At 45.0% G+C, this 14,295-nt stretch overlaps 1 protein-coding gene across 1 annotated transcript in view; it reads left to right on the top strand.

The window, feature by feature from the left end:
• Positions 1-14,295, top strand: part of myo10l1 (myosin X, like 1) — a 38,655-nt gene that overhangs the window by 23,106 nt on the left and 1,254 nt on the right. The window contains exons 5-41 of the mRNA XM_068580191.1: positions 467-598; positions 891-1,015; positions 1,163-1,176; positions 1,298-1,382; positions 1,519-1,625; positions 2,310-2,439; positions 2,534-2,652; positions 2,751-2,897; positions 2,984-3,084; positions 3,612-3,678; positions 3,844-3,936; positions 4,028-4,096; positions 4,196-4,278; positions 4,687-4,789; positions 5,093-5,173; positions 5,253-5,377; positions 5,497-5,617; positions 5,737-5,843; positions 5,950-6,247; positions 6,347-7,213; positions 7,384-7,507; positions 7,631-7,769; positions 8,471-8,575; positions 8,720-8,815; positions 8,905-8,998; positions 9,423-9,478; positions 9,729-9,871; positions 10,272-10,466; positions 10,598-10,755; positions 10,850-10,970; positions 11,547-11,695; positions 11,918-12,066; positions 12,152-12,359; positions 12,495-12,631; positions 12,738-12,861; positions 13,124-13,474; positions 14,067-14,243. Coding sequence (XP_068436292.1) covers positions 467-598; positions 891-1,015; positions 1,163-1,176; positions 1,298-1,382; positions 1,519-1,625; positions 2,310-2,439; positions 2,534-2,652; positions 2,751-2,897; positions 2,984-3,084; positions 3,612-3,678; positions 3,844-3,936; positions 4,028-4,096; positions 4,196-4,278; positions 4,687-4,789; positions 5,093-5,173; positions 5,253-5,377; positions 5,497-5,617; positions 5,737-5,843; positions 5,950-6,247; positions 6,347-7,213; positions 7,384-7,507; positions 7,631-7,769; positions 8,471-8,575; positions 8,720-8,815; positions 8,905-8,998; positions 9,423-9,478; positions 9,729-9,871; positions 10,272-10,466; positions 10,598-10,755; positions 10,850-10,970; positions 11,547-11,695; positions 11,918-12,066; positions 12,152-12,359; positions 12,495-12,631; positions 12,738-12,861; positions 13,124-13,474; positions 14,067-14,243 — 5,500 coding nt within the window. The remainder of the gene's footprint in view (positions 1-466; positions 599-890; positions 1,016-1,162; positions 1,177-1,297; positions 1,383-1,518; positions 1,626-2,309; positions 2,440-2,533; positions 2,653-2,750; positions 2,898-2,983; positions 3,085-3,611; positions 3,679-3,843; positions 3,937-4,027; positions 4,097-4,195; positions 4,279-4,686; positions 4,790-5,092; positions 5,174-5,252; positions 5,378-5,496; positions 5,618-5,736; positions 5,844-5,949; positions 6,248-6,346; positions 7,214-7,383; positions 7,508-7,630; positions 7,770-8,470; positions 8,576-8,719; positions 8,816-8,904; positions 8,999-9,422; positions 9,479-9,728; positions 9,872-10,271; positions 10,467-10,597; positions 10,756-10,849; positions 10,971-11,546; positions 11,696-11,917; positions 12,067-12,151; positions 12,360-12,494; positions 12,632-12,737; positions 12,862-13,123; positions 13,475-14,066; positions 14,244-14,295) is intronic.

Below are 14,295 nucleotides of genomic sequence, written 5' to 3'. Positions count from 1 at the left end.
CAACATGCAGAGACAGCAAAATGAAGGTAAAGGCTAAAGGATTTGCAAGTTGCAGTGGATGTTTGTGGAGAGAGAGAGAGAGAGTTTATTTTATTGTATTTCGATCAGATGAAGAAAGACTAGAGGACGCAATAGAGATTAAATCAGCCTTTGTGGTGAAAATCAGTAACTGGCATCGCTTTACTGATAGTAATGTCAAAAGAAGTTGGTTGACGGCTCCTGGCCTGCTCGGCTAAATTGGTAGCAGGGTCACTCATCTCATCATACTTTTAATTACACTCAGACTTTGTCCACCTTGATATCCTGACTGAGATAGACTATGAGTTAATGTGATATATATCTGAAGCTATCAAACCTTTATATCAATGAAACAACCACACCAGTTGAGAGATGGGAATGTCAGACAAGGTCACAGTGTATTTAATGAAATTGTGTGTGTGTCTGTGTGTGTGTTTGTGTGCTCCAGCGGTGAATCGGGGGCAGGGAAAACGGAGAGCACCAAACTGTTGCTTCAGTTCCTGTCGGTGATGAGCCAAAACTCAGCCGGGACTCCATCGGAGAAAAGCACACGAGTGGAGCAGGCCATTGTTCAGAGCAGGTACCGATGAGATCCCCGTCAAGTCTCAAGTAAATGAAAAGAAGTCCGGGTGAAGTTGTGTAAAAGAAAATACAGTTTGCAAGTGTTCAGTCAAGTCAGATACTGTGGGAGTGCTTCGTCAGTCATCTTTCCATAGATAAGTGAAAGTGAGTAGAATATTGTCGCTTTTGGAGAAACATGTAACGAATGTCCTCTGCGGCACACCGTGGGTGAACTTTGTTCTAGACTGCATGCACAGCTAAATGCGCACTAAACGAATCGCACTAAGCGCATGTTTCTGCTCTCCGTGCAGTCCCATCATGGAAGCATTCGGTAATGCGAAGACTGTATACAACAACAACTCAAGTCGCTTTGGGAAATTCATCCAACTTCACTTCTCTGAGGGCGGCTACATCCAGGGAGGCTGCGTCATTGACTGTATCCTCACATCGACGTACCAAATGTGATATTTGTGTCAAAGACACCAGAGTTCTGTATTGTTATTGAATAACAAGATGTGCTAAAGCAGGATATTTGTGAAAAACATCGGTTCTATTCTTGTTTCCTTGACTCTTTACCGTTCAGATTTACTGGAAAAGGTAACTACGTCTGCAGCCGGCTCAGACCAAGTTTAAATTCATTGGCAGTGATTTGTCGGTGTTGCATTGTGAATCATAATGAAATGTAAATGGTGGCTTTGCTGCATTGTTTTTGCTGTAGAACCGAGTGGTGCGACAAAACCCTGGAGAACGAAACTACCACATCTTCTATGCTCTGCTGGCAGGAGCTAACAAAGAACACAAAGGTGAGGAAAAGAAGATAAATGTTCAAATATCAACTGTGTCTTCGACGTGGAACAGTTTTCACGATACATTTACAACAGACTTGCCGAACTATCTCAGTATCACCCTGCTGACATTATATGATATTTTCTCTGTCAGGCCTCTACTTCCTGGAGGACCCTCCCGAATCTTTCCACTACCTCAGCCAATCAGGATGTCTGAAGGACAAGAGCCTGAATGACAAAGAACTGTATAACAGTGTTATGGTCAGTGGGACGGAGATTTAAGTTTTACAAACATTTCCCCTGGAACAAAAAGCTGCTCTGGAGGCAGAAATGAAAGCATCCATATAACTATACATTATCTTTGTAATCTAAGCTGAATTTCTAGGTTTACTAGACAATAGCTGTTAAGCACATTAGTTAACTACATAGTTAGATAATGACCTTCCAACATTACAATATGTTTATACATGCCAGGTTATTTACTGTCAGCAGGTCATGGACAGAAACTCATTAAATGAAATACACTAAGGAATACAAAAGGACTAAAAGTCTCATTGTGATCTAAAGATTTATTGATACCTAATTCCAAACCTTGAAGGTATGTTTCCAGCCTGCAAATAGCGTCACATAAAATACAACTGACAGACACGAGGTGCCTAAAACGTCCTCAAAGTCTGCACCCCGTCTTTGATGTTGAAGGGTCTTCTTTGGAGTTTTATCTCGTAAAAAAAGGGAAGTCTGTGTATTGCATCTTGAGGTCAAAATGACGTATATCTTGAGTGTAGCAATGTCTATACAGCTGAAATTAAAAGCGTTTAGCAAAACCTCTCTAAGTGCATTCGTACAGAATGAGCGACCATAGGATATACAATTTATCTTCGCAGTCACTAAGATAACGAGTGTTGAAAGCTGTTGGTCGCACCCACTCTCTTTTTCCGCATGTAGGAGGCACTGAAGGTGCTGGAGTTCAACGAGGAGGAGATCAGAGACATGTTCAAGCTGCTGTCAGGAGTCTTGCAGCTGGGAAACGTCGAGTTCATGACTGCAGGAGGAGCCCAGGTCACGACCAAGCAAGGTCAGTGGACGGCTGGTGTAAAAGTGAGTTCAGGGAACGGTAAACTTAGGAAGATGTGTTACTGGAGAGAAACGTGTCTTTGTCCATCTTTCAGTGGTCACTGATGCCAGTGAGCTGCTGGGCCTGGACGCCTTCCAGCTGTCTGAAGTCCTGACTCAGCGCTCCATAATCCTCAGAGGAGAGGAAATCTGCTCGCCACTCACCATAGAGCAGGTCCACATACACAGATATACAACCAGTTATATTCCCCCCCAGCCCTCCTTGATTGATCTCTGGCTGTTCCTGACTCACTCACGCTCTCATCTCTACAGGCCGTGGATTCCCGGGATTCTGTTGCGATGGCGTTATATTCCCAGTGTTTCTCCTGGATCATCCTGAAGATCAATCAGAAGATCAAAGGGAAGGAAAACTTTAAATCCATCGGCATCCTTGACATCTTTGGCTTTGAGAACTTTGAGGTCAGAACTTTGAACTGTTTGGCCCGGAGCTGTCTTCTCATCCACACATGCAGATCTGCGTACGAGATCTGTGTCTTTGCTTCCAGGTGAACCGGTTCGAGCAGTTTAACATCAACTATGCCAACGAGAAACTGCAGGAGTACTTCAACAAGCACATCTTCTCCCTGGAGCAGCTCGAGTACAACAGGTGAACTTCTTCACACAGAATATCTATCTACACACCTGTGAATTCATCACGTTGTAATTAGCTTCAATAGGACAATATGGAAAATAAAAAAAATATATGGAAAATAAAAAAAAATACAACTTTAAGGGATCAAATGCAAACATTAGATCCACACATCAATCAAGATACAATATATATCATTTTGTCACCACGAACAGAATTACAAATTAAAACTATAATCATTGTGCAAATACGCAATATAATCATCGTTATGTCTGCTCCAACAACAATCTCACCAAAAGTTTGAATAATACTCATGGTAATGATTATAGTAATAACTTTATCTGTGTATGAACAAAGTTACAAATTACATTGCAAGAGAAATTCAAACGTAAAACACAGAAAGAGCATTGAACATTAAAAAATGATTTTAACGACGCCACAGAGTTAGTTTGCTCGTACGTTCATTATTACCACGCAATCTTTTTTTTCCTTCATATTTTTACTAGTTATTCTTTTAACTAACTGTCCTGGTTAACGCTCCACAGGGAAGGCGTCCAGTGGGACGCAATAGACTGGATGGACAATGCAGAGTGTCTCGACCTCATAGAGAAGGTAGGAAGGACATTGATCCGCCGTAACTCCCCGTGAACAGTGTTGCGAGCCGTAACGATGCCAGTAAGTGCATCGAAATGTTTCAAAATCTCTGCAGCACCAACTTAACAGAGTTCTCTTGTGGCGCTGATGCATTAACTTGATGCTTTTTACCGTCTCTCTTAGAAACTGGGCTTGTTGGCACTCGTGAATGAAGAGAGTCGATTCCCCAAAGGCACAGACTTCACTCTGCTGGAGAAGCTGCACAGCAGACACTCGGTGGGGCTTCAGTTTCAAAGAAATTGTTGAGCTGCCGCTGGCATTAAACGCCACGCTGTGTTTATTTTCGCTGTTTTCTTGTTTAATGCAGACCAACCCGTACTACGTCAAGCCCAGACTCGCTGACCATCAGTTTGGAATCAAACATTATGCCGGAGAGGTGAGTGACGTGCGAGCGACCCGCTTCACACTGACACGATGTATTTGTAACGGTCGCGAGGTCTGGGCCCTTTACGATGAAGCTGTCTGTCTTTGGCAGGTCCTGTATGATGTTAAAGCGATCCTGGAGAAGAACAGAGACACCTTCAGAGACGACATCCTCAACATGCTGAAGGACAGCAGGCAGGACACTCAGACACATTTTATCCATAGTTTATTGGAACGGTCCGGAGATTGTTTTGAAGTAATATGTTTCTGTCATTCAAAGAAACATATGCTTCCAGGGTTTTGAGCTGATGTAAATCTTTGATTCACATTTGTTCTATTACAATTAGTATAAAAATAAAAAGCTAGAATTGTTGGATGAAAACCTAGAAATTAAAAATGTCAACATGTCAACTTTTCCCCTGCATGCAACATTATGAATTATACAAAGAGTATAGGGAACCAATTAATACTTTAATACTACCTGAAAACGTCTATATTTTGCAAGAACACAAAGCATCTTCAGTTCATTTCCGTACCTGATTTTTTAAATCATCATCAACATAATGAAGGCGTGTAATCCATCATGTTTCTGTCGCCTCTCAGACTGGACTTCATCTACGACTTGTTTGAGAAGGTTGGCAGCAGGAACAACGAGGAAAAGATGGGCACGGCCAGACGTAAACCCACCGTGAGCTCCCAGTTCAGGGTGAGTGATGCAAGCGGTTTGGGATAATACGATAGACTTAAAATTTTCAAAACTTGTGAAATAGTGTTATAAAACAGAGAAATCAGCAAATCCTTAGATTTAAACTGGAAACAGTGATTTTTTTGTTTGCATTTCCCCTCTGATGTGTAATTTAAATGATTCATCTGTCTGTCCCTCGACTAATAGATTACCAAGAGATTGTTCTCCTCTCATACATGTAACGGCCATTGAAAGTGTTATCACGGGAAAGAAATGCACTTCTTAGTTGGGTCACACACATTTTAATGTGTTCTGTCTCCTCAGGACTCCCTCCATGCTCTCATGGCCACTCTGAGTGTATCCAACCCTTTCTTCATTCGCTGCATTAAGCCCAACATGGAAAAGGTCAGTCTAATTCACATGGATGCTGATACTTCACCAAATGATGTTCAATGTTAAGCAATCTGTATTATTTCCCCTGCAGAATCCAAGTGTGTTTGCACCAGAGGTCGTCCTGAACCAGCTGAGGTATTCTGGGATGTTGGAGACCGTGAAGATCCGTCGGGCCGGGTTCCCCGTCCGCAGAACTTTTAAAGATTTCTTCTCTCGGTAAGCATTTCATTTTATCTTATCTTTCATCTCAGTTGTGTGTGTGTTCTGTAAAAGTGTTTGGATGTTTGTTTGGATCTCTCTCTCACAATAAGTGCTCTCTCTTTTCTCCCTGCCAGGTATAAAATCATTGCGAAAGACAAATCTGCAGCAGCAGCAGCAGATGAAAAGAAGCGATGCACAGACATTCTCATCAAATATGACAAGACCAAAAAGGAGTGGCAGTTGGGCAAGACCAAGGTGAGGCGTTGTGCTTTTTGGCAACACCTTTTCCGACATCAGAAAGCGATTATGACAAATGTTTTCAACCACCACCACTTGTAACAATACCTGCTTAATCTTTCACCATTGTTCCGCAGGTGTTTATGAAAGAACATCTTGAGCACCTGATAGAGAAAGACAGAGATGAAGTCCGATCCAAAGCTGCCATGATAATCCGAGCCCACCTACTCACTTTCTCCGCCAAGTAAGACCCTGATAATAGGGACTCAAATTGCGGGCATTCCTATAAAATGTCGCGTGGCAGTTCTTATTCACCGCGTTGTATATATTTGACCCCTTTTTGCTCACAGGAAACACTTCAAGCGCGTGCGCGCCAGTGTCGTCACCCTTCAGAAGCACTTCAGGAAGCACATCAAACGCAGACGCTTCGTGAAGCAGCGTAAGGCCGCGCTGGTGCTGCAGAGGCACCGGCGAGGTCAGGTGGCGCGTACGCGAGTCCGACAACTCCGAGAGGAAAAACAGAAGCGGGAGGAAGCAGTAAAGAAGAAAGAGGAGAAGGAGAAGAGGAAGGCGGCGGGCGAAGGGGAGCAGGAGGAAGTGATTGAGGGAGCAGAGAAGGCGAAAACGTCAGAGGACGGTGATCCTCCGGTGCGTTTCCTCCCTTCACTTTAAAACACCTACACGCTTGATTTCGCAAGCAGATGTTGGTGCTTAATCGGGCCCTTTCTCTTCTCTCCTCCCGTCTAGGCCGAGGCCCGGCAGATGGAGGAGATCCTGCAGTTGGAGCGAGAGATCGAGCGCTTGCAGAAGAAGAGAGAGGACGAGGTGTCCCTGCTGTGCGAGTCCTCCAAACAGGAGCTTCAACTGCGCCGAGATGCCGAGCTCAAGCGGTTGAAGAAGGAGGCGTCCCGCAAGGCCACGGAGCTCATCGACCTCCTGAACTTCGAGGGCGTGGACACGTCGCTGGGAGCGGCCGCCGCCAAGCCCGTCACCGCCGCGGCCAAAGCGCCGAAAGCGCCGAGTGCCACCAGGGGCGCGTCGAAAGAGGAGGAGGTGGACGAAGGGTTTCACGCTGAGGAGGAGTGCATCCCTCTCCCGGATTTCCCTCCTCCCGCCGAGACAGACGCTCCGATCGATCAGGACATATTTGCTCACCTCCCTCCTCCTCCGCCTGCTTTTGCAGAGGGCACAGTGCCTGCTGCGCCACCTCCTCCACCGCCTCTGAACGCGGACGGTGTGCCCGTTGCTGGAATTCCTCCCCCTCCTCCTCCCCCTCCACCCGGAGATGGCTCCCCTGCCCCTCCTCCTCCTCCTCCACCACCACCACCGCCTCCGACGGGAGAGGGGGAGAAGAAAAATGGAGGCAAGTCAGACGCGGAGAGAGAGGTGAGCATGGTGGAGAGCCTCGGGGACGGGGAGGAGCCCATCTACAGCATGCCGGCCGACACCGAGTCCGACTACGAGGAGGAGGAGGAGGGCTCGGTCACGGCCGGGGACGACAGCTCCGTGTCTGGGAGCAACCGCGGGAGCACCACCGTGACGGACGAGGAGCACCCGAGGAAGTCCACCTGCACCAACGCCAGCATCGAGTCCTACAGAGGCAGCTCCGACTCCGTGAGGACACACACTCACACGCATCCTCACACGCGTGCACGCAGATATGTATGAGCAGTGAGAATTGCAAAATGTACTCAGTTTGTGAGGAATCGCAAAATGCAATGCCCTTTTCGTTGTTTGTTTGTGCTTGAAATCAAATAAACAACTGTCACTGTATGACGTTGCAGTATGCAGACAGTGACGACGAACACGATGGCATGATGGACACCGATGAAGAAGTGACCAATGGCAGAGTGACCCTGTTTAATGGGAATGGACCACCATATTTCCATGGATACCTCTACATGAAGGGTGGGCATCTGTTGTTCCTAAACTATTAAACTCAAAATAAATCATTTTCAAGCTAAACCATCTCCAGCTTTTGAGTTTCAAACTGTATTTTCATGACAGTGGTTCTGTTCTCTGCTCCGTCAGCTGGTCTGATGATCCCGTGGAGGCGGCGTTGGTGTGTGCTGAAGGATGAAACCTTCATGTGGTTCCGGTCCAAACAGGAGTCTCTCAAGTCCGGCTGGCTCTACAAGAAGGGAGGAGGCCTCTCCACCCTCTCACGGAGGTTGTTGTAGTTGTTACTGAGTGCAGCCCGCATGCTTTTAAATCACAATCTCTGTTGGAAGTGATGTTCAGTTTTGTGTTGGAAAAAGTCTTTGTGTCCTGTCGAGGTGTTGGGAGCACATGTTTGTCTAATCCAATGCTTTGAGTCCTCTGCAGCGATGGAAGACTTCAGTGTCCCTGACAAGCTGGTGTACTTTGACTTTTCTGAGATTGTACTTCTCAAGTCCTCGTTGCACTTAAATTATTTTTTAAAAAAAGAAAAGAGAAAAAAAAGGAGATTTTTTTCAGAAAAGAGGTTTCATGCTTGGTTTGGCTTTATTCTATCATAAACAACCTACTCGAATAAAACTATGCTAATATTCATAGAACAAAAAAATGAAGAATATTTCAACAAAATGTAATCCAACATTGGACCGGAACATAAACAAAGATAAACAAAATACACTATATGTGCCACAAAAACAAGGTGCTATGCATCACATTGAAACATGACTCAGGATATAAGAAACACTCTCAATGAGTTAGTGATTTCCAGGTCCTGTAAGTCATCTTTATGAATGTATATTTTATTTTGAACATTAAGTAATCGATTACTATAACCACAGAGCGTCAAAAGGAATAAAGTTACATCGTCACATACACCTGTAATGTCTGGAACGGATTGTCTTGGCCTCTGTTTTCATTGTGTCTGTTCGACCCCAGAAACTGGAAGATGCGCTGGTTTGTACTGCGGGACAGCAAGCTGATGTACTACGAGAACGACAGCGAGGAGAAGCTGAAGGGAACCATCGACATCCGAGCTGCCAAGTAAGACTCCTAAGCCCCAGCGCCACACACACACACACACACACACACACACACACCGACACACACACACAGTCCTTTATTCATTGTCTGTCTTTCTATGCGACGCCTGCATGTTTACGCTGTGCCCTTCTTGTGTTTTCACAGGGAGATAGTGAATAACCATGAAAAGGAGAACGCTCTGAACCTTGTGACGGATGAGAGGACCTATCAGGTGTTTGCTGAGTCACCAGAGGATGCAAGGTGTGGTGGCTTGAGTGCTTTTGTAGATACCGGCTACTTCAGCTACTGTGTAGATTCATGTATCTAAACGCCTCTTTCCTTCTGTGCAGTGGGTGGTTTAATGTGCTCAGTAAAGTGCGAGTGTGCACTCCTGAGCAGCTGATGGAGATGTCCCATGAACAGGCCAACCCAAAGAACGCTGTGGTCAGTCTCTAAAAACAACATGAACAGTAACCGGTTATGTGTTTAAGTTGTTCCTCTGTCAGGCTTTTAATACAATATTATTGATAATCATGCATCCCAGATTCCCCGAGCATTTAGTATCCAGAATAAATGATAGGTTCATTATGTGTTGTGTTCTCCATAAAAGAATCAACTGTTGAATTATGTAAAGAATCTGGCATTTAAAAGGTTACAATTCTAAAAAAAATAATGAATATTTGTAGTGATGATCAGGACTGAAGTTTGAAAGAAGTGAGGCTCAAAGGTTGAGAAAAGGTCTCTGTAAAGTTACGAGCACTCTGTGTTGAGGTGTGTCACTTTATCATTTCTAACATGTCGCTGTAGAAGCAATAGTGCAGCAATAATTCACATTTAAAATTCTTCTCGCCCTCCTTTTGTCCTTCAGGGAACTCTTGACGTGGGCCTGATCGACTCTGTTTGTGCTTCGGACAACCCTGATCGGTAAGGTGGCTCAATAATTTAAAAAAAAGGAACCGCAGGTTCACTTTGCGTGTTGTCGAAGACCATTTGTATTCTTTTTTCATGTTTTCCAAATTGATTGAATTTGACATCAGACGACAACAAGCTTTGATTTTAATTTCCTCCAAATAAGTCAGAGAAAAGCTCTTTGTAACAGTTGTTCTGATCCTCAAAGCATATATGTGAAAAGAAGCCATGGTGGAGGATTAATTCATCCCCTTGACCTCTGCAGGCCCAACTCTTTTGTCATCATTACGGCCAATCGTGTGATCCACTGCAACAGTGACACACCGGAGGAGATGCATCACTGGATCAGTCTGCTGCAGAAACCCAAAGGAGACGCCAGGATAGACGGCCAGGAGTTCCTCGTCAGAGGTGAAAACTCATTGCAGCACTTTATGAAGTACAATGGGGACTTATTATAAGCCATGTGTCAGGTATAGATGTTTTACATTGTTTGTTGTGGCCGTAGAAGAGATATTTACAATACAGCACACTTATCATTTAAATAAAGTTAGAAAAATCTGGATAAACAGGAGTAATATGACAAAGGTAGCATTGCTTATGGAAGATTTTTCAGAGGCTATTATACAAGTTTTAAAACAAATGGGTTTTTTTACAATAGACCTTACAATAACTGAATATGAGATTTTGTCACAATATACATTTGGGGATAAATGACGACTTGAATAATTAACTTCTGTGTCTGTACAGATACATAACATCTTTCCTCCACTTTCCCTCCCCTCTCTCCTCCTGACTCGTCACCTTTCAGGCTGGCTTCAAAAGGAGATGAAGACGAACGCTAAGAGCTCCTCCCTGAAACTGAAGAAGCGTTGGTTTGTTTTGACCCACAACTCCCTGGATTACTACAAGAGCTCAGAGCGAAACTCCTCCAAGATGGGAACTCTGGTCCTTAACTCCCTCTGCTCTGTCATTCAGCCGGATGAGCGGGTGCACAGAGAGACAGGTGGGCAAAGACAAATGGAGGGAAAAGGCGGAAAGGGCAGGTTTAATCCGGGATTAGACCTAGGAGGTTTGAGACCACATGTTAAGAGATGAATCTGGTTCTACTTTGCCGACTGAATCCTCATTTCGCAGGTTACTGGAACCTCATCGTGTACGGGAGGAAGCACTCCTATCGCCTCTACACCAAGATGCTGAACGAGGCCATGAGGTGGACTGCTGCCACACAGGGAGTCATCGATAGCAAGATCCCCATCGAAACCCCGACTCTGCAGCTCATCAGAGACATCAAGGTGAAGCACACGCGTACCTGTTAAGCAAGCGTTTTAAAGCTCATCGACACACACTAACTCCTAGGTTGAATTTGGCCTCTTCTCGTCCCCTCAGGAGAACAGCGTGAACCCGGACATCGTGGAGCAGATGTACAGGAGGAACCCCATCCTCAGATACACTCAGCACCCTCTGCACTCCCCTCTGCTGCCGCTCCCTTACGGAGAGGTCTCCATTCGTAAGTGAAACTCAGCCACCTACACTGCAAAAAACTTAAATCTAAGTAAGATGAAATATCTTAAATCAAGGCATTATAGGCTTGTTTTTTGCTTGACAAGATATTTCTTCTTATCAGGCAGTTTTAATTTTAGAGCATTTCACTTGTTTCAAGAAGTCTTGGCAAGTCAAATTTTCCTGTTCTGTTGGCAGATAATTTGTCTTATTTCAAGTAATATTTCCCTCATTTTATTACTTTTTTTTTCTTGTTTTTGGAAGCTGAATTTTTGCAGCGTAAAACCCTAAAAAGAGCAATTTGTTTTTTCTTTATCTTTTTTTTTTTTTCCTTCATATTCTTTGACGTGTCTTCTTGCTTTTACGTTGCGTGTACACTAAACCCTCTGCAGGTGAAAACCAGACATGTCAATTGAAGAGACACAAAGATAAAGAACAATTTGCGGCTGAATATCAGTTTAGTAGCATATCGTCATCTCTGGTCATATCCATAAGCTCCACGTTGTTTGTTTCTTCTTCTCTGTTTCTGTTCACCTTTTTTTGCTTTTAAAAAAAAAAAAAGATGATCTTTGTCTGTGTGCAGTTCAAAGGCAGCAGGGCTACGCCAGTCTGCAGGATGAGGCTGTGCGTGTTTTCAACTCACTGCAAGAGATGGAGACGCTGGCAGACACGGTGCCCATCATTCAGGGCATCCTGCAGACCTGCCAGGACCTGCGCCCTCTCAGGGATGAGGTGCTTTATTTACTGACCATTTACTGTTAAAACATCATTCTTCTGAATGGAGAAACACAGTGGTGTGGAGTGTAATCTTTATAGATCTTCATATAATATATGTATATAATGTGTATATATATGTACAACGAGAGCGTGTAACCAGAGTTAAATCCCATGTATGTGTACAGACACATGGCCATATAAAGCTGATTCTCATTACATCACATTTCTGTGTTTCAGGTGTATTGTCAGGTGATCAAGCAGACCAATCATGTGCCTCAGCCTAACAGCCCAGCCAATCGGGCACACTGGCACCTGCTCACCTGCATGAGCTGCACCTTCCTGCCCAGTCGCGTCATCATCAGATACCTCCGCTTCCACCTCAAGAGGTGTGTGTCTGCATCATGGCATGTGCTCTTTTTTGGGGATAGATCCCTCGTCGAGTAACTGTGTAATAAATATGATCCCACTCAGGGTACGAGAGCGCTATCCCGGCACGGAGATCGAGCGTTACACCAGCTTCGTCGGGGAATCCCTGAAGAAGACCAAGAGTCGTGAGTTTGTTCCCTCTCAGGAGGAGATCGCCGCCCTGCTGGTGAGACAGGAGATGAGCACCACCGTCTATTGCCACGGAGGAGGCTCCTGCAAGATCTCCATCAACTCGCACACCACAGCTGGAGAGGTGCACAGAAAGAAATAAAAAAAAAAACACTCTCACAAACTGACACGTCCACCTTACACTCATTTTAAGACCACGCACAAGAGCTGGTGCTTGGATTGTGGTGTGTTGTTACAAAACTGTGTTTTTGTGTTGCAGGTTGTGGAGAAGCTGATCCGAGGTTTGGCCATGGAGGAGAGCAAGAACCTGTTTTCTCTGTTTGAACACAACTCCTGCACAGACCGAGCTCTGGAGAGCAGAGTGATTGTGGCCGATGTTCTGGCCAAGTTTGAGAGGTACGTACTTCATATCGCTGTGTCATGGGGTTTAAATGCTGATGTGACGGGCCAGCGGATCGTTTTCATCAATACGATTGCTTGACCCGCTTCTGTATTTTTCCAGGTTGGCAGGTAGCGAAGAAGAGGAGGAGGAAGGGGAATTTAAACTCTACTTCAAGCTCTACTGCTTCTTGGATGTTGAGAGCATGCCAAAAGAAGGAGTGGAGTTTGCTTTCATGTTCGAGCAGGTGAGCGTTATTGTCTTGAAAAGAAGGAACCAGTTATTAATTGCTCATTACTTTCTGACAATTTAATGAGGGCAAGTATTTTTATCTGAACATTAATAGCACTAGTGATTACTTAATAATTGAATAATTATCCCAAAAGGTCACTGTTCATTAACCTCTGTTCACCATCATTATGTTATTAATGAAGTGTATTACTTATGTTACCCCAACACTGCTGCAAAGTGAACAGAATCAAAGTCATTTTCTTGTTTTGTCTCTACAGGCTCATGAGGTTTTGATCAGCGGCCACTTCCCGGGCTCAGAGGAGACTTTGCAGCACTTGGCCGCTTTACGTCTCCAGTATCTCCACGTCGACGGGGCGGGGCGGGCCGGGTGGAGCCTGGGAAACGTTTATCCAATCGGACGTCTCCGCAACCGCATCATCCACTCCACCAAGCCGGGCGTCGGCGCCGCGGGCGGGGCCGGAGGAGCTGGGGGAGGAGCGGGAGACGGGAAAGGAACGCCGGGAGGACAGGGAGGCGTCGGGGCCGCGGTGGAGAAACGCAGGACCCCGAGCTTCCTGGACGGCACCCTGAGGAGAAGCTTCAAGACCGGGTCGCTGAAGAAGCAGAAGGTGAGGGGCGGAAGTAAAGCATTAGCCTGTGAACTGCAAAGTTACACAAGAGTTACACAACTCAAGCAAGTTTCAAGTAGCTCGTGGTAAAAGAGCTACACATTTTTTTTTTTTTTAAAGATTGAATAAAATCTGTCTAATTCATAAAAATCCAATATATATAAGAAAAATCAATTAATTAAATCAACATTACACAAATATATAATTTTTGGAGCTCAATAATTTAACTCAATTATATTATTTAACCACTCGATGTTAAATGCTGTCTCTCAGCTGAGCCATCTGCTTGAGTTCGACTTTGTTGAGGCTCAAAAGATCTCCATAATTTTAATACTTATTCCGCTGGTTTATTAGGAGCAGTCTTTTTCCAGCTGCAGTTTCAGATCATTTCCAGTTGGTGGCGAAGCGTGACTTGTGTGACGTGACGGATTGATGCCCTCTGCTGAATTCCCATCAACTCACTCAAACAACATCTGGTTTACTAATTGACGGACGGACCTCCCGAGACGCTGGATTGCTTTCTGACCGACGGACCGGCCGACTGACAGTTTGACCGAATGTTCTTCATCTGTGCTGACCCTTGTTGTTGCAGGTGGAGGAGGAGCAGATGCTGGAGATGTGGGTGAAGGAGGAGACGTCGGCCACGCGGACGAGTGTTCTGGAGAAGTGGACCCGGCTGCAGGGCATGCCTCAGCATCAGGCCATGCTAAAATACATGAGCGTTATCAAAGAGTGGCCTGGATATGGGTCGACTCTGTTTGATGTGGAGGTGAGAAAACGATCGAGGAAATGATGGAGCACAGAGATTTGGCAGCAAAAAA

Source organism: Clinocottus analis, unplaced genomic scaffold, assembly GCF_023055335.1.
Source record: "Clinocottus analis isolate CAN_PGR_092001 unplaced genomic scaffold, fCliAna1.0.p SCAF_17, whole genome shotgun sequence".
Lineage (NCBI taxonomy): Eukaryota > Metazoa > Chordata > Actinopteri > Perciformes > Cottidae > Clinocottus > Clinocottus analis.
The sequence above is the reverse complement of the archived record's forward strand: the minus strand, read 5'-3'. Positions and strand labels throughout refer to the sequence as shown.